General features: G+C 40.9%; 2 protein-coding genes across 6 annotated transcripts; both read left to right on the top strand.

Moving 5' to 3' along the window:
• The first annotated feature begins 155 nt into the window (after window positions 1-155).
• Window positions 156-8263, top strand: svopb (SV2 related protein b). 3 transcript variants are annotated; one of them, XM_085413866.1, is made up of 16 exons: window positions 156-297; window positions 505-635; window positions 1092-1177; window positions 1258-1356; window positions 1455-1526; window positions 1618-1742; window positions 1851-1914; window positions 2000-2125; window positions 2210-2338; window positions 2444-2517; window positions 2849-2925; window positions 3011-3115; window positions 4611-4722; window positions 4838-4919; window positions 5025-5114; window positions 6446-8263. In XM_085413866.1, the coding sequence occupies exons 1-16, from the start codon at window positions 236-238 to the stop codon at window positions 6572-6574; spliced, it is 1563 nt and encodes a 520-aa protein (XP_085269992.1). In that variant the 5' UTR covers window positions 156-235; the 3' UTR covers window positions 6575-8263. The 3 variants fall into 3 exon arrangements, with proteins under 3 accessions (XP_085269992.1, XP_085269991.1, XP_085269993.1); XM_085413865.1 differs by having other exon boundaries at window positions 6399-8263; XM_085413867.1 differs by lacking the exons at window positions 156-297; window positions 505-635 and having other exon boundaries at window positions 1262-1356; window positions 6399-8263.
• On the top strand, window positions 8249-27823 carry ssh1b (slingshot protein phosphatase 1b). 3 transcript variants are annotated; one of them, XM_085413862.1, is made up of 15 exons: window positions 8249-8375; window positions 9855-9892; window positions 14829-14929; window positions 17005-17069; window positions 17890-18011; window positions 18089-18157; window positions 18526-18591; window positions 19713-19907; window positions 20209-20302; window positions 20791-20919; window positions 21063-21109; window positions 22062-22208; window positions 22318-22518; window positions 22666-23302; window positions 23467-27823. In XM_085413862.1, exons 1-15 carry the CDS (start codon window positions 8295-8297, stop codon window positions 24061-24063), a joined length of 2589 nt encoding a protein of 862 aa, XP_085269988.1. In that variant the 5' UTR covers window positions 8249-8294; the 3' UTR covers window positions 24064-27823. The 3 variants fall into 3 exon arrangements, with proteins under 3 accessions (XP_085269988.1, XP_085269989.1, XP_085269990.1); XM_085413863.1 differs by lacking the exon at window positions 8249-8375 and adding an exon at window positions 8427-8460; XM_085413864.1 differs by lacking the exon at window positions 8249-8375 and adding an exon at window positions 8682-9223.
• Window positions 27824-27865: the final 42 nt, after the last annotated feature.

Genomic DNA, 27865 nt, shown 5'->3' with positions numbered 1-27865 from the left:
ATCAATTATGTGATAGTACTTCATTTTAATCCAATGGGGTCGCTTCTTTGACCCGAAGCCAGTTTGACAACACGGCACTTCTGCTTCCTGCTCTAACCCCTCCCCTCTCCGCCCTGCGGGTGTTGTTCTCTGATTGGGTGTCTCCTTGAAAACTTGAAGTGACTGCTCCAGCAGGTTTGTCCGCAAATCACCTGTGCGCTATGAGCTGGAACTCACAGCTCTCCGTGACGACAAAATGGACAACTGGCCCAAAACAGCTAAGATCTCTTACAAGCGCTGGAGAAACTCTGAACAGTGGTAAAGAGAAAAACACGAAAAATATGAGCTTTCTTGCTTTTGTAACCTCATCAAAGTTGTCTTGGCTGTTTCAAGGAAGGACCTGCTATGTTTACATACCGGAGTGTGAGCCACAGGGCTAAGTGCAAATGTATTTAACGGCAAACTTTGGTATGTCTGAAAGACAAACTTTTTTTTCATGTCTTCTTCTTGTGTGATGGCACTTAGGGGTGATGCAGATTTTGTGGGTCAAACTGATGAGGACCAGGGCACAGACGCTGAGATTTGCACCATAGCTTCAAATTTTGACGCAGAGGCTACGCAGTCTTCATCCGCCTCTGGGTCTAATAAACCCGAAGGTGTGTACAATATAATTGTTATTTTGTTTTAATTGTTGTGTGTGGAACTGTGGCGGCGGTAAAGTAAGAAGGGCATTAGAAAGTATTAACATAGAAAGACCCTATGTGGCAGTGTTGATCAGCTGGATTGGATTTTGATAAATGTAAATGTGGATATGGGTTAATTACACATGAAAGTAGACTCATCTTATATTGGCCATGTCCTGTTTATAACTGGCCTAAAACATAAAAACAGAAGAACTGCTTTGTTTTAATCTGTTATGCATCAAATTTGATTTCTTTATTATATATTTTCACAAGGCAATGAAGTGTTAACGGTGCTGAAAAAACCTTGTGAATTTAGCACACTGTCCAAGATGTAAAATGACCTTTGAGTGTGTTATACTGAATAACATGCTAATGCCAGGTTTTGTTTCTGAGACTGATCATGCAGTGACCGATGTGTTTTATTAACAGAAACCTTTACAGTGGATGATGCATTGGAGGCAATCGGATTTGGAAAGTTTCAGTGGAAAATCTCTTTCCTCACTGGACTGTCATGGGTAATAAATCTTAAAATAAGTCCAAACAGCTTCATCAACGTGCAGATACTGCACATCTCTAACTGGATGCTGTCCCTCAGGTAGCAGATGCCATGGAGATGATGATCCTCAGCATCTTGGGGCCCCAGCTGCACTGTGAGTGGAGGCTCCCCAGCTATAAAGTGGCACTCATAACATCGGTAAAGTCTGTTTACCTTTTATTGCTTCACTAGAGATTTTTGATTATATAACATAGTCAATGACCTATTTATTTATTTATTTATTTTTGTTGGAACAGGTGGTTTTTATCGGGATGGGGATCAGTTCACCGATTTGGGGAAATGTCGCCGACAAGTACGGCAGAAAAGTAGTGAGTCTCACATCTATGATTCTCATACATGATTTCATGAGGTTTGTAAATGATCTCATGTATTTCCTGTATATGTGTCTGTGCTAAACAGGGTCTGAAAGTTTGTATGTGCTGGACTTTGTACTACGGCCTGCTGAGTGCCTTTGCTCCAGCGTATGGCTGGCTCTTGTTCCTGCGCAGCCTTGTGGGCTTTGGTATTGGAGGAGCTCCTCAGTCGTAAGTTTGATTCTTCCTTCATGCATAACAAGATACATCAGTAGTTCCTCAATGAGCAATATCCAAGAAAACAATATGAACATAAATAAAGATTTAATCTTGTTTTAGGGTCACGCTGTACTCAGAATTCCTTCCCATGAAGGCGAGAGGCATCTGCATTATGCTGATTGCGGTACTGCGGTCATTGTCTTATAAACTCTCTTTTGACAATATTAGCTGCACTGCACTATATCATCCTAACTGTTTGTCTGCATCAGGCATTCTGGGCAATCGGTGCTGTGTTTGAGGTCCTCCTGGCCTTGATGGTAATGCCTGATCTGGGTTGGAGGTGGCTGTTCGGCTTATCCACAGTACCATTGGCAATCTTTGTTTGCTTCTGCTTTGTAAGTATGGCTGCGATGGGTAGAGGTCCGCCAAAATAGAAAAAAAGTTGAAAGTAACTCAGCTCAGTTTTCTGTGTTGCAAAGTGGTTGCCGGAGAGTCCTCGTTTTGATGTGCTGTCGGGAAGACGAGAAAAAGCCATGGCAACCTTAACGCGCATTGCTAAAGAGAATGGGAAGACCCTGCCTCAAGGCAGGCTGATCGCTTATAATCAGGTGGGGATGAGATTTTATTTTTTCTGGATATGAATCTAAATATATACACTGCTTAAATGTTCAAAATAAAATGTCTACTTTCTATTTTTGTCTTTAATTACTCAGAATGAACGTGGACGGTTCAAAGATCTCTTTGCTCCTCAGTACTGGAAGACCACGCTGCTCCTGTGGTTTATATGGTTAGCTTAAGTGACACACTCTCTAAGATAAGCCTTCTCTATTTAAAGGGAGTCATTTTTAAATCAGTGGTTACCAGCTCGGCATCGTGGCCTTATTTTATCAAGTTTTCGATTTTTGTTGTTGTTGTGGCAGTTATAGCTTTACCATTACCACAGTGACTTGTATACAGGTAACCAGGAACGATACTTAAAATCCTGTGATGGACTGTGATGTGATTCCTAATGCAAGGGGGAGTAACAGTAGTACCTGATTGACATATTAAATGCTTTATTTTCAACTTCTCACAGAACTAATGTTCTAAAAAAATGATCTTTTTACTTTTGTCAATAGGTTTTCCAATGCCTTCTCCTATTACGGGATTATCCTGCTGACAACTGAGCTGTTCCAAGCTGGAGATTTGTGCGCGAGTATGTTTACAGCTTCCTTTGTGCAGAGCTGCTTTTAATGTTTTCAATTGTTGAATTACAACAAATCCCAAATGCTTCCTTATAGTGACCCAAGGAGCCAAGATTGAGCCAGACTGCAGTCTTGAATGTAGATATTTAACGTCAGCCGACTACAAAGACCTTTTATGGACGACCTTGGCTGAGTTCCCAGGTAAAATACTCGCTGCTTGCAGTCTGTCAGAGGCGTGGTGTGCAGTTAAGTTGAAAGTCTGACAGCTGACATAGAGAAAATGTCCAATTTGTTTTTGGTAATTTCCCATCAACTTAATAGTAGTTATACTGTGAAAAAGTGGCAAACAAACAGTGAATTTGAAAACTATTACTGGTTTTCAAAATGTCCCTGTAATACTCTTTTCTTTTAAACTTTGATAAAGAAATGTATGTTTTTTAATCCGTGTTTAATTGTGGGCGTGCACCTTTCCTTTTGTTCATGTCCAGATCAACATGCAGTGTATTGATTAGTGGCTCTGAGCTGCAAGAGCTTAACAGTTAATCAGCTGGAAGCATGAGCATTTATTACAGAAGTGATTTTAGACTTCAGGTACAAATTAAAAAAATAAAAAAAAGACAGCTGAAATTTAGGAGCAGCTGAATTGTGTGGCTTCATAAATAATTATAGTTAGAAATGAGACACAACACGACACCCTCAAGAGTGATGGGGATGGGCATGCATACGCGCTTCACTATATTTACTGGGCATAACATCAGTTTAGGCAGGTTGTGAAGTCTAGTTCGGCCACACAAAATAATAATTTTGTCTTTTTGAAAAAGACTGTTGCACTGTTATGTTCATTGTGAGGACTTAGACAGAGACAGCGATTATTCTCGCTTCCAGACACCACATGGGAGTGGTTCATCCTTATTCTACTTTTTCTAAATCCACAAGAGTATGTATTAAAGATAGATGAACCTACTATGACATCACTCATTTCTTAGGGAAGTCCCATTGTGAAGCTTCAAGATGGGCATTTTCTCTGTCCCCGTATTGGTGTTTTGAAACTGAATGTGAAGAGAGGAGTGAGAAACTGAGGAACACTGAACACTGGGCAATCTTTTCAAACGGCTGCAACATCTCCCTCTGTATAATCTGTGAATCTCTGAGATCCTGGACTGATATATCATAAAAATGGCGGTAAAAGCCGTCTCGACCATACCCTGTAGTCTTCAACGGCAACGTCGCTGTTAGGCACCGCCCACATAAAAAAAGTATCCTGTATGATTAAAAGACGTGAAGCTAGCGTTTGAGCCCACAAAGTCATCAGGAAAGTGTTGACTGTGGATACAGTAAGAGTCCCTTGCCATGATTCCCTCTAGATTTCCATGCAACTATAAGTCTGTTTGCAACTACAGGAGGCATCCCCTGCTGGCCATTATACAGAATGCATGCTTAAACAATTCAATATCACTTTTCAGACCTCAAAGACAATCTTCAATACGCAGTCTACATACTGATAAAGCCTACTAAAGACAATGCTTTGACGTTTTTCAGTGATTTGAAGGTGGGCAGAGTATAGCATACAAACATGTACATTCTCAGAATAAAGAGAACGAGATACAAAAAAAGTGCTCTTTAAGAGAATGACTCCATCTTTCAGTGTTGAGTGCAGTCGTTGATCTTTTTTTTTTTTTTTTGATGTTGCTTTTAGGTTTTTTAGTCGTCCTTCTACTAGTGGACTATATCGGCAGGAAGAAAAGCATGGCACTGTGTTTCCTCATGTTTTCCTTGTCTATTCTACCGTTATACGCTTGCATTGGGAGGTACGTTTGTTTTTTAATATCATAGTACGACAGCAGCTAACCCAAACATGCTTGACATTAAAACACCCAGGCTGATTTGTAACTCTTTTTTTTTTTTTTTTGTTAATTAATCCAGGATAGCCCTTACCATCTTCATCTTCATTGCCAGAGCCTTCATCTCTGGTGGATACCAAGTTGTTTTTGTTTACACACCAGAAGTACGTATCACTTTTCAATTTAGCAGATTTTGTTTGTTTGTTTCTTTTTTCAGACAGGTCAAATTGGACAAACTGTACTCACTGACTTTTCTTTCTTTTGTTTAGGTGTTCCCTACAGAAAACAGAGCTTTAGCAATGGGAACGTCAAGTGCCATGGCCAGGTTGGGTGCCCTGATTACACCCTTTGTGGCACAGGTATGAAGCAGTCTCCTGTTTTTGTGTTTTTGAACAAGCTAATAAAATGTTTTCGGTAAATTTTGTCCAAATCTATCTCCTAAATGAAATTCTTTTTTTTTTTTAAGGTCTAAGATGTTAGGTTCTCTATTACATGTAACAGCAATAGTACAATGCATACATACAATGGCCATGTTGTTAAGTAAACCTATTCAACTATTTATTGGCATAAATGTCTAATCAGCTAATCATGTGACATGTAGGCATGTAGACATGGTCCAGATGGCCTGTTAAAGTTCAAACCAAGCATCACAATGGAGAAGAAACATGATTTAAGTGACTTGACCGTGGCATAGTTGTTGGTGCTGTCTGTATAAGAGGAACCTACTTGTTTTATCTTCTTGTGTTGTGGTTTGTTTGATTAAGTGTGTAATAGCTATGGACGAGGTTGATGCAAATGGGTGTTCTTGTTTAACAAACAGAACAAACCATTTGTTACAACTGACCATTTCCATCCCTTTATGACCACACTGCCGTCTTCTGATAGCTCCTTCCAGCTGGGTAATGTCACCACCATGTTACAAAGCTCATCATCTCAAACTGGCTCCTTAAACATGACATTGAGTGCAATGTACTCAAATGACCTCAGCACCTTTTTGGATGTGAGATTCACATTATGGATGTAGATGCTGCCAAATCTGCAGCAACTGCGTCATGCACGTGCCAAAATCTCTGAAGAATGTTAAAGCAAAAGAAGGTCAAACCCAGTACAAGCAAGTGTATGTCCGGTTATTCTAAATTTTGAATCAGTGTGACCCGTTTTCAACTCGGCTGAATAATATTATTTGGCATCCAGCGTGGCAGCGATAATTTCCATACCTCATATTGGATATTAAAAGCATTACAATAGGCCTCTTAAATTAAACTGTGAATTGAAATGTCTGCTCTTACTGTTACTCACCAAAAGACAGTATCTATATCACTGAGGGCTAAAAACAAGTATCCAAGAAAAATAATCAGTGAAACTGTGTGAGGTGGGATTACGTAATGCATTGCTTACATGTTTGTGAATCTGCATCTGTGTCATTTCGACACACCCAAGTTTTGGAATTTTCTCCATGGTTTTACTAGAGTTCAAAAACCAACATTGTTGTCAATGATTATTTAAAGAATGTCATAAACTATATGATAGTTTGACAATATTGTGACTTGTGGTAGATTTAAATTAGTCCAGTCAGGCTCTTTATTATTTAAGAGGTGTGTTTTTCTCTGTTTGGCCTCTCACTTTTTGTGTTTTGGTTCTAGGTGTTGCTCAGGACGTCTGTGTATTTGACTCTGTCGGTGTATTGCAGCTGCTCTCTGCTGGCTGGCGTTGCATCTTGGCTCCTGCCCATCGAGACATTGGGAAGGAATCTGCAGGATTCCAGTCTCGACCAGGAGACTGCAGGGCAGACGACCTCCACCACCAGAGAGTCAGATAATACAACGGGCTCAGCGGACCAGTGACGGATGAGGCAGGAATATAATAAAAAAGAAAGTGTAAAACCTGTTCTCCCACCTTCCGGTCTCCTGCAGTTACGTTGGTTGTCAGTTTATGGGTAGACTCATCTGCGCAACGATGGGTGAAGAACAGCAGGGGGGACTCTCGTTACAGACGGGGAGTGACAATTGAGGCTTGGCCTAATGAGAGCGGAAGAACACTTGTTGGACTGGTTTGTTTACTCAGTCTTCCACTCAGGCCATAAGAGGCAACAGAGGGACATTCTGGAAATATTAATGGCTTGTCCCCATGCTGCCGATACAGGAGGTCTATGGCTTTACTCAGTGTGGGTTCAGATTTGCTCTTTGTATTTATTTGTGTGTAAAGTAGAATGTAAAAGGATGCTTTCTTCCTCACAAGTTCTAGTTGCTCACAGTTGTGATCTTTATAAAAGATTAATTATTTAAAGGAGGCACATTGAGCAAATTTAAAAACGTGTATGTCAGCAGTCTTAGATATAGGATTGTCTTTAAAAAATAATAATAATTAAATCGGCAGTGAAAATAATCGTGTTGCAACTCTAATTAGTTAACAATTATTCTAAAAAGTAAAATTCTTTTGAGCCCATTTTTAGTTGTAGTCTGGGGTGATGTGGAGGACAAAAACAGCTAAAAATAAATCTACATAAACAACTCCATAAATGGGTAATATGACATTATATGTATAAAAAGCCATACATTTCATTTGTACCTAGTATCTGTTTCAAGTTTATATTTAATTGATTCATATTTAAATGTATTTATTTAGACATACTTTATCCTTTACTTCCCGCTTTCTAAAACCTAGCATCTACATTTTTTTTCTTATAGATTTTTTTTATACTTTTGTTGCATCAGTATGCAAATGAGGGAAATACACTTCATTATTTGCAGTGAGAAATGGGGGGGAATAAAAATGTATACATATTTGTAGTTTTTAAAAAATAAATGGTAAACATGTGCATTTTTTTGACAAAAATTATGAAAAATTAAGCATTAATTTACTTGACATTTTATAAAATTAATATTCATTTTTATGTATTATTTTGGTACATTTTCTTACCAATGAATGCAGAAAGGTTTTCTGTAATATTTTCATCTATAAATATTATATAATAAATATAAAATTAATCGGTTTTTGTTGTCTTAAAAACGTCCTCTCACAAACACTATGTTTCATAACGTGAGCACATTTTTATAATTATCATTAAATATCGTGAATATTTGTTTTTGGGAGTTCCTAGTCTGGCCTGTCACCTTGACAACATTGGCCCAATGACAGCGCACACGCGAACTAGGCCAGCCAATCACAGGCATCCGGCAAAGCTGCATGTCATTTCTGCCCCGCTTGCAACCTGCGCTGTGTTTTTGTTTGTCTGTCTGCACACCAGCGAAGAAATCACAGAGTCTGCTGCTGCTGGCGCGGAACGAAAACCCAGGAACTCTCTCTTCTCTCACTTTCCGCCCATGAGGACTCCGGTAACCGCAGAGGACGCACGGAGCAGGACCGAAAGGGAGCACGGCCGGGGCAGTGGAGTCAGGTGCTGCTGCTGGATGAGAGTCTGACTAGGCATTTTCTCCCCGGTGACAGCGACAATCTCAGCGGCGCATCTTCCCGGATAGGCGCTCCTCCTCCCCTCCCCTCCCCTCCCTTCTCCTCTCCTCTCCTGCAGCTCACTGACCATGGCTCTGGTGACACTGCAGCGCTCTCCCACCCCCAGTGCTGCATCGTCGGCTAGCACGACCAACAGCAGTGCGGGGGAGGTGAGTGGAAATGCCGGGGGGCTGGGTCTTTGTGTGTGTGAGGGGGAAGACGCCAAGAATGCGCCCACGGGAGTGTGTAAAACAGGTTGGGTGGCGTTTGCGTTTGATATCCTGCAGGAAAGGGTTAACCTGGTTTCCGTCATAGTGCGTGTGTCCAAATGTGTGCGCTTGTGTGCTGCAAACTTGATATATTGTTACAACAGGGAGTTGTTTGTGGCTACTGTGGCAGGGGATTTGTAAACAAAAATCCTGCAGAGGGGGAGGGGACGGAGGGGGAAACGGAGGGGGGCTGTCGGATTTAGCTGTCAAGACACAAAGTGCTCGTTTTGCTGCTGCACAAACATTCGCAGGTCTCGGTGTTGCCGAGGTTTTTATTTGCGAGTAGTGCGGTCACCAATTTGGGAAGGAGGTCCTTAAATGTGGGGAGAGCGAGCCAAGTGTTTTTGCGAACTTCTAGAAATTTCAGAATAGCTCAGATCCATAACTGCACCGTGAAAATGCGCTTGGCCCTCACCGAGACGTCAAATCCCGCGCAGCACCACGCAGACAAACCGATAAGCTCCGTGCTCCTTGTTTCCAAGTTACATAGCAGGAAGAAGGGTTGTTGGTTCTAGTCGGGTTGCGTGGAGAAGTGATGCTGACTTAGTGGAGTTGGAGGCATTAAACCTCCACCTGTGAAAGCAGGGGCGTCGGTTAGAGATGGAGCACTGTTGGACGTTTTTATCCACGTGAAATCCTAACATCTGTGCTCGTGCGCCACTTTCTGGGTTTTCAGGAAAGTGGATTATGCGCTCAGAAGTAGGCTGAGGCACAAAAATAAGCAGTGACAAGCCTTGCTTTGAAGATAGGTGGGTGCTTCATCTCACCATCACTATTCTGCTAGAGTCAGCCGGCAGGAAGGAGGTGTGTGTGTGTGTGTGTGTGTGTGTGTGTGTGTGTGTGTGTGTGTGTGTGTGTGTGTGTGTGTGTGTGTGTGTGTGTGTGTGTGTGTGTGTGTGTGTGTGTGTGCGAGCGATGTCTGAATTAGTTTTTCTTTTTTTATTCCTGAAATTTGAAGGTGTCCTAAGGATTGAGCTGTCAGCTCTTTGCAACTTCATAACAGATTAGTTCACCAGGCTGCAGAGAGTTGGCCAGCAGGTGGCGCAGGCATTCTTTCGTCCATCTCTGCATGGTCCTTGAGACGTTCAACTTATTTAAGAGCAACTGCAGCCAAAAATTCAGAAATTTCGAACAAAAAATGTAAAATCCTCTCAGTTGTAGTTGTGTGATATGTTTAGCAGGATACTCAAGCGTGTGGTCCATGTGTGTTTGGTGCCTGCATTTCTATTAATGCGAAGCACTCTTAACTTTATCCTTGTTATGAAATAGTTCTGTTCCTTTCCCACTGTTCCACTGTTCATGATCATCACAGTTTTTATTTTTTTTAGTATAAATATATTGTATGCTGTTTCAGATTCGCTCTTTTTACTTGTCTTTCAGGATTTCGGAAGCGATGATGAGAGGAAAAATAATCAGAGGTAAGACACTTTTTTTAGGTTTTTTTAACATATTTGAAGCTCTCTAGAGACGACATTTATAGCAGAATACAAAAGTATTGCGTTTCTTATAGTGGTCTTGTTTTCTGAACAACAATGCATATGGTAAATGGTAAATGGCCTGTATTTATATAGCGCTTTTCTAGTCCCTAAGGACCCCAAAGCGCTTTACATATCCAGTCATCCACCCATTCACACACACATTCACACACTGGTGATGGCAAGCTACATTGTAGCCACAGCTGCCCTGGGGCGCACTGACAGAGGCGAGGCTGCCGGACACTGGCGCCACCGGGCCCTCTGACCACCACCAGTAGGCAACGGGTGAAGTGTCTTGCCCAAGGACACAACGACCGAGACTGTCCAAGCCGGGGCTCGAACCGGCAACCTTCCGATTACAAGGCGAACTCCCAACTCTTGAGCCACGATCATCCCCATATCATACTGTTGTTATAATGAGATCTGAAATTGTAATACAGCACATAATTTTCTTTGTTTTTGGACCAATTAAAGGAGAATCGGGCTCAGGATAGTTCACTTCAGATGCATTTGCACTACGTGAAATAGAGTACATACAAGGCAGCAAACCTGACACTGACTTAAGCCAGCTTTTTTCCTATTGGCTCCCTCTCACAAACAGAAGGTATGAAGTGGGTGGATGGGGTTTCTGTGTACAAGCCAGGCTATTTGTCTGATATGGCCATATAAGGAAGTCCCGTTTGACATCATAAAGAGCCAGGAGTGTTTACTTGCATATACGCTGACCTTTGGTGACATGAGCAGCCTCCACCATGGCGATTATATTACTGTAAAAGATGTAAGGAGAAGCATTATAGGTGCACTTTAGTCACATGTGAAATACTTTGTATGCCTGTTTTGAAAAATATTTTAGAGATCAAAATTGGACTGCACAGAAACGCAGGAAGTAAACAGGTCTGATCGGAATTTGGGTATGTTTAGTGTATCTTTAGTTTTTTTTAATAGGTGCCTGCTGAATTTGACTATTTCTGCCAAATGCTTCTGTGCAATAGATAATATACTAGATGTCAGGAAGGGTTTGTCGGTATGGATAGTAAACATTTAAAAAAAACATGTATACTTTCAAAAAAGAGAGTGAAAAAGGAAGGTTTTAAAAGATGAATGATAATTATTGTATTTAATAGTATTTTCATCAGGCCTGCAGTGGGAATATCTGCAGTAAGCGCAATGCAAAAGCGTTCCTGAAGATGAATTAATAAAAAGAGGGAGGAAAGAATTCCCACATGCCATGCATACTCAGCGTGTGACTTATGACCTTACTGAATAATTTGTTAACAAGCTGAAAATCCTTTTTTCTACGTATTTCAATTGTATATCACAGATTTTCCATCCATCATGGCGAACTATTTAAACACAAAAAAGTATCACTGCAGCGGCAAGATGATGCAGTAATGCATGAATACATTAGTGGCAAAATGAATGCATCTAATAGTTTTTTTGTGTGTGTCTTTAATGGAAACGATTTAAATAAAAGTAAATAAGCTGAACCAGGAAAATTAATGCTATTAAATTTTATACATTAATGTCTTTATTTGATTTTTTTTTCCCTGGTGGCCTGTGAGTCATAATGAGTCACATACTTATGTTTGATTTTTGGCCCCGGTTTCTCAGAGCTGTCAAGGAGAAAAATCTGCTGGACGAACAGTTGATTTAACTTGACAAGGCTTTAAAAAATGTTTCTCGCACTCCGTTGCATAACAGAGCGCATAAACCGCTGTCCCCGCTCAGTCACGAGGCTTTTCTTTAATCAACTTGACGTCACAAAAATCATGACTTGTGTCAGCAAAGCTTTGGCACAGACTGCCTTTGTGCTCGTGTTTGTGCGTGTGGGTTTGTCAGAGTTGAAACGGTCGTATCATGCTTTGAGCTTCTCCGCGGTTCGCAGATTCATCAGCGTGTAGTCTTAATTTAGAATTCTGCATGTCAAACTTGAGACTGACGCCAAGTAACAACCCCCCCCCCACCCCCGTGCGCCCTCCCCTCCCTGGAATGAATGATGGTATTGTGGCCGGGCGTTGCATACGGAGAGCCGATTGCTGAATCACGAACTGTGAAAGAGGAGACGGGGGAGCCAAATCTGAACGGAACCCGGCGGCACAGATCCGGAGGTTTCAGGGTTTGGGATGGAAAGAAAGCTGAAAGGGGAAGAGAGGAAGGACAGGCAGGTTCAACCCAAACACGCTGTGCAGAGGTAGATGTTAATAAGAGGGAGGGGGAGTGGGGCGTTTTGACTGAGAGAAGATGCTTCTGGTCATAAAATCCTCAAATAAAGACATGCTCACCGTGCTGCCTCACTTTGTGGAGAAAGCTACTTGGACTCGGACGGAGATCTGCCGCATGTAAGTCTTCACAGCAGCACAAACAAGATCATTCTGTATACTAGATCCGTATTAGCAACAATCTGCAAACAGTGGCAGTATAGAATATGTGAGCTCTTTTACTTTAAAGTCATGAAAACATTTGTAGGAGAAGCAAGCGGCTTTAAAATCTACATCCTAAGTCTTATTCTGATGGTTGAGAATTGGGTTTTTCTTCGTGCTCAGTCCTTTACCCGGTCACGGTGTGAATTTGTTCAGGGATTCTGTTTTTTTTTTTAAAGCTAAATCCTCCGTGACGTCGTCTCATTCGTCTTCTACATACAGTTGAAGAGGATTAATGATAGCACGTTGCAGTGGAGCTGAAACAAAAGGCCTTGTGATGGCCCCACTCAGTCATACCAGGCTTTGTGTGTTTTTGGTCAAGAGAGGAATGAGACCGTGGTCGAACAAAGCTACACACTGTTCTGTGTGAGAAAATACGCTGAAGCTCTCCTCCTGCTTAGTGCAGCCTTCATAACAAAGTCATGACCCAGGAGTGCTTCATTCAGCACAGGTGGGCCGAGCAGAGGAAGTCTGAACGTTTGAGTGCATGTAGATAGCTGAGTGTGTGTGTGTATGTGTGAGGTGCATAAAGGTCAACAAACCCAATCAAGTGGAGTCTGGTCACCATTACTGTTAAAACTAAGGGCTGTTAAATGTGCTGGATCAGGACTCTGCTGACTTTCAGTCCCAGATGAGCCATCCGTCCTGCTCAGTGATCCAAACAGGACTAAATAAGAGAAGTACCTGCTCACGCTGTGTGCTGTGTCCCGACAGGCCTTTCATACGTTACTGGTGTGTGACTTCAGCTTAAATTTGGCCAAATGTGCAACACAATGGAGTATCTGCACTCACCTGTTTACAGGAGGTACAGTTAAAGCCAAATCATTGTTTTTTTTTAGTAAACAGAATCACTTTGGACTTCAGGATTTTGTAATGAAATGAGGACCGTAAGGACGTCATTTCAGAGTACAGGATATTGTATAGAGCAAAAAAAGAAGTCTTTTCAGAATAATGGCTCATTGTGTGCACAGTTAGGGTTGAATTTTATGAAGTTTTATTTTTCAGCTTTAACAATTTTAGTTTAACAACCTTATCACCAAATGTTTACATTTATGTTTATATTTTGAAAGTACGCTGACAATTTTTGACATTGTCTTTTCTGATTTATAACTGCTATTTGTTATTCTTACTAAGACAAAGTTTAAAGTGTGTTTTCAAGCTGAACTGCATCGGTTTAAATCAGCTGATGGCGCCGAAGTAATGTCAGAGCTGAATTTTAGAAAATGTTTTCTTGTTTGTTTGTTTTCATTTGATTCTAAAGGCTGTTGGTTTAGTTTAGTTACATCTGCCAGTGAGGCTATGTGATTGTTTGAGGTTGTCAGTCTGTTGTTAGCAAGATTGAAACAGAGGTGGAGTTTGGCCCGGTGTGAGGGGGAATTAACTTTTGGGGTTGGTGTGTTTGCTGCTGTGAATTCAGGAAATTTTGAAAGGATTCTTTTACCATTGTAGACAAAGCCAAAAAAAAAACTTAATTTACGCCATTTTGGACAAAGGTACTGGTCCAGCTGCTCGAACACCGTAGCCCATGCGATGAAGCTCCTGGCGCAGCACGTTTCTGTGCTGATGTTAATGCCCGAGGAGGTTTCTCTGCAGATGTTGAGTCAGCAGACTTTCATGCATCAGGACTCAGTGACCCTGCTCTTCAAGGGTTTGTGGTCTGCCACTTCATTGGCTGAGTTGCTCAACTTACAGTCAGTAGTGGATTAAAAAAAATCCACAAACTGACTTGTTGCAACAGCGGCATCGTGTTACAGTAACACGCTGGAATTCAGTGACCTCTTTAGAACAACCTTTTCTTTTACAAATGTTTGTAAAGGCAGACTGCATGGTTCGCCTGAAGATTTGTTTATATAATACATCTTCACAAATGCATATCAGAGTAAAATATGAGAAACTGTCAGATATCATTTTGTAGTTCTCCAGAAATAACTGAGTTATCCAAATCGTGACGTCCTTCTGGATCCAGGGTGGGAATTTATGCACGCTGTGGAGGGAATTCTCTTCTTCTGCTCTTATTTTGCTGTTTGAATTCACTTTCTTCACTTCGTGATTAAATCCTTCATGATAAAATACTGGAGGAGATGCCATTTTCTTTTTCTATTTCAGTCCATAATAATAATAATAATAATAATAATAATAATAATAATAAAGACTGAGAATGGAGTTAAAGTACAACAGATGTGATGTTTTTCAAGGAAGTGAGATTATTTAAACTTATTGCAGCTCAACAGATTTTCCACGAGGCAGTCCGTTCTTTGTGACTTTTAGCTTGGCATACGTGAGCTGGTTAGCTGTGAGCGCTACCATGCAGCCCAACTTGCTGCCATTTGATGAAAGTTCAGTATTTCTTGTGGTTGGATTTTAGGGTATAGAATGACAAATTTGGCTGCTTATGGCCAAAGTGTAGTTGTGTCCAGGCATCAGCATCACTGAATTCCTTTTGCACATCTACTTTTCAGCCTCAGCGAGAGCTTCTTCATGGTCAAAGGAGCCGCCCTCTTCCTCCAGCAAGGTGGCAGCACGCAAGGACCAAAGACCCCGACCCACCACAAACATGCAGGTGGGAACAGAGTCACGCAAAAACACACAAAGCTTTGTGTTTTTTCTCTTTTACCTATGTTCACTGCACAAACAAGACCCCAGACAAAAGCAAATGTGTATTTGCCGAGTCTTTTCTCCGTGTTTGTGGGTTTTGTTTGTGTTTAGTCTGAAGCATCACATAATTCGGTCTGACCCGAAGAGCCCTGCAGTTCAACGCCAGGCTTACATAGACTGTTTCATACAAGAGCACTCAGAGGGCACAACTCCCCCATAAGGCCAAGCGTTATGCTAAAACTTTGATGTTTTTATGATGACGCCAGCATTGTTACTATGGAAATCTAGTGCAGTATATTAATCTTTTTGTGTCATATAATGTTGTATGGAAAAACAACCTTACTTTGTTTTTTCTTTAAAACAATATAAGTGCTGATGTCCCCCAATAAAAAATGAAAGTTTGGTTCAATGGAAAATGAAGCTTTTTCCCAATTCGTGTGGCCCTGACCTTTGACCTATGACCTGCTGCAAGGTCAAAGGTCAGGGCCTTTGACATTTTTCTTTGTCAAAGGCCCTAAAAATGTATTATTTTTATTATCTTTGATTGGAGCAGAATAGGCTGAAACGTTTGGCCTTTATAAACTGTAAAAACTTCAGACTTTAAGCTATAATAATGCGGTTGTGACTGAACCAGTTGCTAAACTTTATGGCGTTGTTGTAATGTTGTAGGGTGTGGTATTGAAAATATAAAAGCGGCATTGTACAGCTCTCTGCATGCTCTTTCATGAGATATATTACTCAATACAGTTCCTTTGATAGTTTTTGGGTGGGCGCCACTTTAGCTCAGTGGGTGAGCGTGTCCACATGCGGCATGACCAGAGTGTTTTCTCCCTCTCTTTCTCCCCAGTTTTCTGTCTTCACATTGCTATACTATCTAAAAGAGGCAAAAAAAAATAGCCTTTAAGGATGATAAAATTTGACTGGGCACTAACAATAAGGTTGAGGGGAAATGCTTAGCTGCCTAGGTACTCATGTCCCCCAAGCTGTAGAATATTGTTGTGAAATTTGAAGACGATCCATAAAAACAATCGTGAGTGGCATAAAGTTTTTACTGATTTTCACATTTGGGGTGACCTTTACCTGCTTTAACCAAAGTTAAATCAGCTGTTGTTGGCATCTGCCATCACACAGAATTAGAAAATGATATCTTGAAAACTGTGGATGCTAGACTGCTAACAAACAGACCGACAGACAGACAAGCAAACAGTCGATTACAAACTCCGTCCCTTTGGGGGAAGAACGATCAAGTCTCAAACTGTGTGCTTGTGCTCATTTCCAGCTTCACCGTTTAATTATTAGACTCACCTAATAATGTCTGCATGCTCCATAGTTCAAAACAATCCTTTATGTAATTTATGTTTAAAATCTTTGGAAATGTGTTTAAAAACTGTTGAAATATGAACCTAACAGACTGAAACTGTGAGGTTGCCATTCAGCTCTATCAGTGACTGCCATTCGTGCTTGTCTCTCTGCCAGTCTCTTTCACTAACACTCTTTGGGGTTTTTTTGTGTGTGTCTATAAAATTGTGGGCAAGGGCAGGAAAGGTCAAGTCAGTTTGTAAAAACCTCTGCTAAATATTTACTTCAGCACAGCTGGGAGGTTAAACGATTTGGATTTATCTTCATTGTGAGAAATGTGCAAAATTTTCCTCCCACTGAAGAAAACAATAGAAAAAGCTGAATGGTCAGTTTGTAGTTGACCTTCGGAAAGTCCAGAAATCACGTCTCTAAAGCTCATGTCTGATTAAAGTGTATATTATCTATATTGTTAGTGCGATCTTCAGTATGTCTGTCAGCTGATTATTGTTAGTTTCAGTTGTTATATTTTATGCAAATAAACATACAGAAGCATGAAATCCACTTCTTTGCCATGGTAACCAAGCAAAATCCTGTCCATATCAGACGACAACACTGTGACGCTGACCTTCAGCCAGTCTGGCATGCAAAACGCAGTTTAATCAGTTCCCACGTGAGGAAAAATGTGAATTATGTTAAAGGCATTGTTGTTGAATCATTTCACAGTCTGCGTTTCACTTTCAGGTGATTTGCCTCAACATCTGCAGGTCATGTTTAAGATTCTCCGGTCTGAAGATCGCATTAAGCTGGTCAGTACAAACATGTTGCCATGTGTTGCTTTGTTTTTGTTGCTGGAAGCGTTCATTTCATTTATTTGATTCAGCAAAGATGAAATCAGAGACTTAAAAGTAAAGACCTGCTCCACTAGTTAACTGAGTGTTTTTATAGTAATGTGCAAAAGTCTTGAGCCCAATAACCTGTCTTTATATTTAGCTTCAAAAGTTCTCCAGGCTTTCTGAAGGTCTTTCAAGGGTTATCTTTGGACACTGGCTGCTTTTCCATTCACTTTTAGTCCAGTCATTACACCTGATCATTTTCAGAGAAATCTTTTATAGAAAGTACATAATATGTTCCAATTTGTTTAGAATCTATGCATCTATGAAAAATGTCATGGATAACACAGTTTGACAGGCTTAAATTTGTATGTTTGTGTTAACAAGGTGATTCCCACAGAGCTATTAGCCAAAAACTTGTAGTGTCATGTACTGTTCACTACCGCCTCATTACAAATGGTCTCAGTGGTGGCTGTCAAGAAGCTATTCTTAAGGAAGAGAAACGGTAAAGAACTGGCGTGTAGATCATTGTTGTGATGGCAGATCCATCCATCCATGAAACAAAAAATAATAGAAGAGCAGGAATAGGCCAAACACCTGGGATTGCAAACATATGTAAAAACACAGATGTTGTTCCTGAGCTTGCAAAAAAGTTTCGTTTTTGAAAAGAGCTGGGGTTTTTACCCAATCAAATCTGCAGAATAAATCCAGAATGTGGCCACATTTTATTGTTATCCAGCAGTACTGCTGTAGAGTCCAGACGCAGTGTTTTGCAGTCTCTCCTTTTGTCGTGCAGGCTGTGCGGTTAGAAAGCAGCTGGACAGATCGAGTGCGCTATATGGTGGTTATCTACACCACTGGCCACCAAGATACAGAGGAAAACGTCGTCCTGGGAATGGACTTTACAGATAAGGACAGGTAATTAGTCTCTCTGCACGTGCACATTTTACCTGTTTTAATGAGATTTGTTAACCTCATGTTGTTGTGATCTACAGTAAGAATTGCTCTATTGGGATGGTGCTGCCGCTGTGGAGCGATACCAACATACATTTAGATGGAGATGGGTAAGTTTCACTTTGCCACATGCAGAGAACAAAAACACTAATGGATGTTTTCATTCTGATCACTTCAAAATGTGAGACAAGGGTTTTCTAGCGAGGCTCATTTCGAGCCTATTCTTTAGGCTTTAGTGCCCACCAGTGGCAGTGGAGGGAGTTACACAGATTTTTTTTTTTTCCTCTGTGTGATAACAGTTCTTGCTGACCTGTTAACATTGTCCCTGCCTCTGTAAGCTGGAGGAATGTTCCACTGTTTGGTGTCCTGAATAGACCCCATGGACGAGCCCTGTCCAGTCTGTGTTTACATCCCCCTCATTACTCTTCACCTCAGTCCAAACTAATCTCCTTCTCCGGCTTTTCTTCTTCTTCACTAGAGGCTTCAGTGTGAGCACAGCAGGGCGGTCACATGTCTTCAAGCCTGTGTCTGTGCAGGCCATGTGGTGAGTTCTTCATGTCTGTCTAGAAGTGTGGTTGTGTTAATACGCCGTTACCCAACATTTTTGCCAAAGTGATTGGGAATTGAATTTAAAATCAGTTAAAAATGTGTACATTTGTTTGTGTTAACTTGGAGGATACGGTTCGTGTCTTTGTGCAAGTTGTGAAGGTCTGTTACAGTTGTGCTCAGACATTTACATACACTCATCACAGGCATGGATGTCATGGGAATTTTGGGACTTTTAAGGATTTCTTGGAAATTAGGTGCACACATATCAACAAATATCAAATATAAGCAATGAAGAACTTCAAAGAACTCTGTGAAGATCTAAGAAGGAAAATTGTGAATTTACACAAGTCTGTTGAAGCCATTGTTAAACATCTGCAGATTTTAGGATCATTAGTTCAAACAACTGTACATAAGTACAAGTTATTCAGATGTGGCATTGCTTTGCCGCAGTGTAGAAGAAGACCCAAACTGTCACCCTCAGATGAGAGGAAATTGATTAGGATGTTCAGGAACAACCCAGGAACCATCAAACCTCAATCTTGCCATGAACACTGCAGCTGTCAACCATGGTGGTGGCAGCATCGTGTTCTGGTCTGCCAGTGCTACTGTTATGTTGCACAGTGTGGATGAAATAATGAAGGAGGAGGACTACCTCCCAATTCCTCAACTTCATTCAAGGTTTAATCAACTTCAATCTTGAATCAGCAGCTAGACATTTGAAACTTAGACACAGTTAACTAGGTGTTATAACAGGATAATGATTCAAAACACAGCTCAAAACTGGTTTTGGAATGAAGAAAGCAGCGGATTACGCTTAAAACCGACCAATTTAAATGAACCAATTCTTGTACGTCTTGATGGTCAAATATTCACTCAGAATTATGTCAGAAGCTTTTTGATGGCTACCAAAATCTTCTGGATACATCTTGTTTAGATACTTTACCTTTTATATATTTGAGTCTGTTTTCCACTGATGACACTCCTACCACACTCTGTGTATGTGAGCGTTCACATGCCACCTTCTGGTCAGCTGACAAAATTACCAATAATGTGCAGGTTTCCCTTCTGTTCAATGGGGATCTTTAGCAGTTAAAAGTTTGCGTCATGTTCCTGCAGGTCCGCCCTGCAGGTCCTCCATAAGGCATGCGAGGTGTCCCGCCGGTTCAACTACTTCCCAGGGGGCATTGCTCTCACATGGATGGCCTTCTACGAGAGCTGCATCACCTCCGAGCAAAGCTGCATCAATGAGTGGAATGCTATGACCGACCTGGAGAGCACCCGGTCTGATTCTCCCACCATGTTCGTCGACCAGTGAGTACCCAGCATAGCAACTCACCTCATGTAATGAAGGAAAAACGGGCACATCTTTTAAGTCATGCAGTACTAATTAATTATCCTGTATTTTTCAAAGAAGATTTAAACAGATCTCATGCAGCCAAACAGATCATAGATCAAACGTGCCTGCGCCGTGTGTCTTTAGTCGTAAATTTATATGCTTTGGACACGAGCTGCTGTTCTTCTGTTTCTGGCCTTTGTCTTCATCAGTGGGAAACACTGTTATGCAAATTTTCATTCAGACCACAGCACTGATGCATTGACTCATTATGTGCAGGCCAACTGAGCGAGAGAGAACTGAATGTGCCATTAAAGCCAAACTACGCAACATCATGATGTTTCAAGACTTGGAAAACATCACCTCAAAGGAGGTACGTGCCGAATCAGTATTTGTCATTCAACGGGCAAGGAATGGTCTAAATTTTCTTTTATTTTCACGTTTTAGGAAAGAATACACTAATTAAAGATTCAAATTAGCTGTCTATAAAAGTTTAAGTGTGTTTTCCTCAATAACTAGTCACTGCCGATCTTTGTTTTTATGCATTCAGGCAAAAGGCCTTATTTTAATCTCTTCAGCACAAAACAAGTTTTTTGTTTGTTTTTTTGCATTTTTGCTAAATAAAAATTAAAAAACTATTTTCCCAGAGCAGGCAGCACTACATGTTTTATTTGTCAGATTTTTACACTTTTACACTTTTTACACTAAGGGATTTGCCTCCTGGGATGAACCAGGGACCTTTTGTTTGTAGAACCTTTACAATATTAAATAAAGGTACCAATGCTTAACCTGTGGTTGGTAATGCATTTGGAAACAATGTTTTTAAGAAAGTGGGGGTTCATGTTAATTCCTCATCCTCAGATCCGTAACGAGCTGGAGCAGCATATGAACTGTAACCTCAAAGAATACAAGGAGTTTATAGACAACGAGATGCTTTTGATCCTGGGTCAGATGGACAAGGCTACACTTATCTTTGACCATGTCTATTTGGTGAGTTGTTTGCATCTTGTAGTATAATTTAGAATTCTGTATACCCGCCCTCCATACTGATAGCCAAATACTCTTTCACTGTGGTATATAGTTGGTTTAAATACAGTTATTCTGTGTAAGTTTCGGCCTTTCTTCCTCTCTAGGGCTCTGAGTGGAACGCTTCCAACCTGGAAGAGCTACGTGAGTGTGGGTGAGCTGAGAGCTTAACACTAACCAAAGAATCTAACCTATTTTTCTTGGTTTAATCCCACTTGTCTAATTCTCATTTATGTGTCTCTTGTTATTCCTATAGACATATAATTGCAAAGTCTGTTAAAATCAGACCAAATTTAAGTGCTTGACTTAACTTTGTGCTTGAAGTTAAGTATGAAAATATGCAGAGCTTTAGTAATAACCATAGATTGCATATAGATTATGAATATTGGCGTCATGCATTACTTAATGTAGTTTGGATTTGAGCTTTGTGGCCATGGCTGTCTTGGTGTTTAAAGACCAAACATCACAAGTGAGGCCAGGATCTGGCTGAGAAACTGAAGGAGAGTTCTCTTGTGGTAGAGATCTGTCAGTCACAAGGGTGCTATACCCTACACCTTACTGTTATTTCTCTACATTGCACCACAATTTACACAATTAACATGTTGTATTCAGTAAGAATTTAGACCCATCAGGAAAGTGTTTACTGATATCATACATTAACAGAGTAAAAGACCTCCCTTGTAGCCCATAGAAAATACAGCACGACTACTTTTTGCAACCAGAGGAGGCACCTCCTGCTGGCCATTAGCAAGTAATGCAGGTTTATAGCATTTGTATCTGACCTGAAGGCTACATCCAGTTTTTATATCCAGTCTATATGAACAATATGGTTCATGCTCAAACACCACATAGAAAAATAACTGCTCAAAGAAGAAAGTGCAAGAAGAAGAAAGAGAGAAGAGACTTTGGACACACGAAAGACTTTTTCTAAGTAGAATGGAGCCTTTTTGTCAAATCTAATCTTTGCTATTTGTCACAGCAAATCAAGACCTGGTTGTGGGTGAGCTCTTTCAGGACTCACTGATCTTTTTTGTTTTGTTTTTTCCTACTATGATAAAGGTCTGTGGGCAGAGGAGTAAATATTAACATGATGGGTTTTTTTGCAGAGTGGGTTTTATTCTGAACGTTACCAGAGAGATCGACAACTTTTTCCCAGGCTTGTTTTCTTACCACAATGTCCGAGTGTACGACGAGGATGCCACTGACCTGCTGGCCCACTGGAATGACACTTACAACTTTATCGTCAAAGCCAAGTGAGAGCAAAACAAACCAGTCATCTTGGGGGTGGGAGGGGGCTTGCTACTGTTGTCTAGATTCATAAAATGGGGTGAGAGTGATTTTTCTTTTCTCTTGATCCAATAGGAAGAATAATTCCAAGTGCCTGGTGCACTGTAAGATGGGGGTGAGCCGGTCTGCCTCTACTGTTATTGCCTATGCAATGAAGGAGTATGGCTGGTCTCTGGAGAAAGCCTACAACTTTGTCAAGCAGAAACGGAGTATAGCTCAGCCAAACGCCGGCTTCATGAGACAGCTGGCAGAGTATGAGGGAATTCTAGATGCCAGGTAAGCAGGTCTATGCTTTCACTAAGGTTTGCACTTTGCAGAGCCAACAGATGGAACCACTGTGTTTCATGAAGCTAATTAAGAGATTATAACTCTGTGTGGTTTTAGTTATTCTAGTCACATTTAAAGCCTAATTCACCTTTGCAGCAAACAGCGTCACAACAAGCTATGGAGGCCTGGAGCAGATGAGGAGGGATCGGATGATTTGCAAGCCTCAGGCCATTGTGCCGGTGGAGGGGAAACACTCAGAGAAGAGGAAGCCTGGGGAGGCTGCGGGGCATCTCCCTGTAGGGGTATGGGTCTGGAGATGGAACCTCTAGACTCTCTTAACTATAATTATTACTTTAGACGTTTGTCAGACTCCGCACTTGACAGTGAGCCTTCCACTCCAGTTCGGGGACCCCCTCTGCTCGGTATGGAAAGAGTTTTTATTGAGATTGAAGATGTAGAGAGAGATGCCCTGCTGGAGGACGAGGGTTTCCCCATGGCCCATTTAGCCCTGCCTGGTGAGGGCACCGCAGCCCAGACCTGTGGACGCCTTGATCCCCTCGAGGACATGAGGCTGAGGCTCGAGTTCAGTACTTTGGAAGAAGAGGATGAAGAAGAAGCTAAGAAAGAGGAAGCTGAGATGGCAGCTTTGGCTCAAATGCCTGGAAATTCAGAGGGGAAGAAAATGGGGGAGGAGGATGAGAGGAGCGAGGAAAGCCGGTTAGGGTTAGCCAACCTGAACACCAACAACAGTAACCGCCTAGCAGCCAAGCGCAGCTGTCCTGCAGCTTTTGATGTGAGTTTAAAAAAAAAAAAAAACATTTTTAGTTGAAAGATAAAGTCTTTAAGTTGCAATTTTAAACATCTATTTGTCGTAGAGGTAAATGTTGTAAAGTGAACATATTTAGTTTTCATGTGACTGACCATATGCTGCATTTTGTTCAATTTTTCTCCATTTAGGACAGTGGTAGCACAGGAAACCCTTTAAAAGTGAAGCCCTCCTATCAGTCCTGTAAGGACTGCATGCGTCTACCGCAAGGGCGGCGCTGTGACCGTCCAACAGGAGGCCGTCCCCACCGCCTTAACCCTTCCCGCCACTGCACTGTCCCTTCCATATGCATAGATCCGCCTGGAACGAATTTTGCTTCCACATCGAGTCTGCAGTCTCTTTCCAGCCCTGCAGTTGTACCACCTAACTTGATCCAGCCCTCTACTCAACTGTACCGCTGTTCCACCTGTGCCCCTGACGTCACAGCTGTTCCCCTAACCAACCACCAGAAACTGGCCTCACCCATGAACTGTGAGGAGGCGCCTCCTGACCGCAGCTCAGTGGAAACGGAGGACATGGATGAACCGCAGGGTGAACAAGTGTTAAGGGAGTGTACTGACGCCATCAGTGACGCTGAAGATTTAAAATTACAACCTGGTGGAGCAGTAGAGCTCCCGCAGCTGCAAATGCCAGGACTGGGGATAGAATTTGGTCTGGAACTGATGCGACAGAGGGCAGAGCAGCTTGAGAAGCTGCCAAGCATGGCCATGGAGGCCAGCTCTCAGTAGGACACCTGCCTTAACACGGTGGCTCAAGCAAAGATGAGATGGGGGGATGAGAAGTGGCTTGCCACTGTCTCAGTCTCTTTAATGGCTTTGAGAAGTTAAAACCTGCTGCTGTGGTACCACGAACAAAGCACTGTGCTGATCTCCACTCTAATGTCTCGGCTCCATTTAAACAAGCTGCAGAAGCTCAGTGCATTGACAGAGAGAGCTCCGTCGTAGACTTCCGGCATTGAGATCCAGATGAGGCCGATTGCTTTCACTATGTGCTTAAGGCCTGGATGCTTCAGATCGAGCCAGGGTGGAAGACTTTCCCGTGTGTTTGAGGCCGCCGTGGGCTATTCGAACTGCCTTTCTCACCACACGTGCAGGATCATCCCCTTTTCCCACTCCCCAGCCGAGACGAGCATTACGCCGCCATGTTGCCATCAGAAGACAAGTTTCAGTGCAGCAGTGGCAGTTCGTAACATCTAGTTGTGGTTCCTTTATGACTCCTCAGAGTGCTTTATTTAAATGTCGATGAAAAGAAAAATACAGAAGTAGCACGCTTCTGTCAGTGTACTCTGTTTCCAGTATTCATGGAGGAGCTCAATAAGTAATTATAGCTGAGCCACTGTTTCCTCATATTACTACAGATAACTGAACCATCACTGAGCTTAACTTATATTTTACCTGCTGCAGCTGCTTTTGCATCGTGAGAGAACATTTCATGTGAAAGCATACTAGTTTATATGAAAGAAAAAAGTGGATGTGACCGTAGCCTTTTTAATGCCTCTTTGTGAAGCACCGTACCTCGGGCCAGGAGCGTCTCAGACTGTTTTTGGTCAAAGACTGTTTTGTTCTTTCTGCTCAGCGGCTACTTCACCCTGACCTCCTCCAATAAAGTTAATCTAATCATGTACTGAAAGCGCTTAGTTTAGTCCACGCATGACTTTGCAGTATTACATAACATATCTCCAACACATTTACACACAAATGTATCGAACAACAACAAACTTCTACTTGAGTTTTTTAGCATTTGATTTTCTAATAATTGGTTACATTGTAAGTAACAACAAAAAAAGGTGCATTCGTTTTTCAAGTGGATGTTGAATTGATTCAGCCTAACCTGATCAATCATCTTATGCATAAGAGAATGACAGAAGATTGAAAGGCATTTAGACCCCGAGCAACAACCAGATCATTTCTGATGTAACCAAAGCTGTAACATGCACGGACACTCGGATTGCATCCACAGATATTTTTAAATTCACACAAATCACATATACAGTAGATTATGCAGTTGAGCACAACTCTAGTATCCATTCACACCATGCACAGTCATACGAAAACAGACCAGGAAATCAAAAAAATATATTTTTTAATCTCTTGAAAGTTTAAGGGATTAGTTGCGTTTGTTCGCCGTGTCAAGTGGAGCCCATCCCTGTGTAATGTATAACTTATTTGCTCTAATGATAACATTTGATCCACGTGTCAACTGGTTATGCTGTAAAAATTTGTTCATAATATACTGTGAAATTGAAAAAAGTAACTCCAGTCACTCCTATATGAAAATCAGATGATATTTATAACTTATTGTACTGGATTTCCTTTATTTTAAATGCAGAGAAGGTAATCTATGACATCAAGATGATTGCAAAGCTTAGCACATGCAGGTTTACACACATGTGTCCCAGGCAGTTATTTCAGAGCTTTTTCTAATTTTTTATTTATACTTTCTTTCTTTTTTTTGTTCTTTTTTTTTTTTTTTTTTTTTTTTTTACAGTGTCGCATAGCCTAAGGCTTCTTCTGGTTTGTTTGTTTTTAAAGCTGTTTCCTAAGTGGTGTGCCACAAATCCAAAGTTGCTGTGCCACAAGGTTTATTCTCTGTAAAATTCTCTGTTTGGTTGCTCTTGTGTCGATTCCCTTACTGGCGCGCTGGGTGTGCTGCTAAAGGATGCCTGTTTGTCTGCAGAGAAAGCGTGTGCACGATGTATTACTGTGTTTAGCACTTAAGAAAAATGAAAACTGTGCAAAGAACGAATGCAAATCATTTGGTTATCTTCAACTGTGCATTTATTCTTTATTTTTGTGGAAATTTGGTTTGTTTTTAATTCGATAAGTATGAACAACAGTGCAACCTCTGTTCCTTTTTCTCCCCGGACTAACTGAATCAGAGGGAGCTGCAGGTTTGCTCCACTAATTAGATTAAAATATTTTGGTGCTCAATTTAAGCTGGTCTTTTCCTTCACATGGCCATTTGAGTGTTACGTAACACAAGATGATTGAAAGAGCTTGCAACTGAACAACTTCAAACTGAAAAGAGTTTGAATTCAGAAATTGTAACAAGTGATGAACTTGCAAAGGTTTGTGAAAGACAGATTAAGGAAATATTATATGGAGCTAAAAAACTGGTATGCTTTAATGTAAGTATGAAGCTATAGCCATTATCCAGTTAGCTTAGGTTAGTGTGATGACTGGAAGCAGAAACTAAGTTTATGGGTCTCTGTGTAATCCACCAATTTATTTCACTACTTGACATATTATCTTACTTAAAAAATGTGAAAAATCTTCTTTTTTTGTTTGTTTTTGTTGTTTTTAGTTTTCATGCTACGCTAACTAGCTTCTGACTATACCAATCAAATGCCAAGGTGGTGTTGATTTTGTCGAAGTAAGCATACTTTATCAAATTTCAAACTATTTCTTTAATGTATTAAAGGTGGGATTCCACGTTAAGCCAGTTTTTAGCATTTTAAAGCTCTTGGCACATGGACCTGATTAAGGTTGACAAAATTCCTGCATCCCTGCACCACAGCACTATGTTTGGCTGGTTTTGTCCCTTTTTTTCTATTTAAGTGCCTTAACCTCAGCCTTAGCGCTAACATAAAGCATCACAGGCTTTGCAAATTTTCTGTGAGTGTGTTGATGGTCTGGCTTTTTGTACATTACTTAACCTCACTCCCAATAATAACCATTACCCTTTGCAATGTATAACTTAGCACATATTATAATGTATGCAAACACACTCGAGCTCATTTACAGCAGCATCTTCTCCCTCAACGCACTTGGTGGACTTCCATTTATTAATAGCCTCTAATAATGATGTAATTGTTTGATATTGTTGAGACTTGTGGTACATTGTATTGGTTCAATAGCTGAAGAACCTTATTTGCTGGAATGAGAACTATCATTTACATTAAACTGTTAGATAGGATGAATTTATCTTTGAAATTTACCAGTCTGTACATATTTTTCTCTACAATTTGCTATTTGAGTATATTAGCTTGCAGACATGGTCAATATTTAAGAAGAAAGTATTAAAAATGCTACTGTGTATTGATAAGTACTCATAATTAAGTTCTCGTGTTTGTACCACGCAAAATATTTTATATAATCTCTAATTTAGGCAGTTTTCAGGCTCTATGGAAAATGGCTGTGTTTGTTTTATTGCATTAGTCCCAGGCATCAGGCCTCAAAATGACAATCCTACTGAAGAGCCAAGCACTGAGGACGTTAAAAACACATTGTAATGTAGGGAGGGGGGGTTTATTTGAGGTATTTGAGTGTATTTATAGAGCACAAGTCAGCCCCAAAGCACGTGAGCTTGAGTGGAAGATGTAAATAAGTAAAAACCTCCCTGAGAGTAAGATTTTGTTACGTTTGATGCTTTTTGTTAACTTTTGTGTACTGTACATTGCCAATGTTCATGTGTATGCACTTTTTTTACATTTTGTTAATATGTTGTCCAGTCTAATGTTTATCATGGAAATAAACTATTTCCTCTGCATTATCTGTGTAATCAGTTGGATTTTGCATGCATCCAGTGTAG

Source organism: Rhamphochromis longiceps, linkage group LG7 (assembly GCF_057381845.1).
Source record: "Rhamphochromis longiceps isolate RC_006_pf linkage group LG7, R_longiceps_female_GT1.1, whole genome shotgun sequence".
NCBI lineage: Eukaryota > Metazoa > Chordata > Actinopteri > Cichliformes > Cichlidae > Rhamphochromis > Rhamphochromis longiceps.
This window is presented reverse-complemented; position numbering and strand designations above follow the sequence as displayed.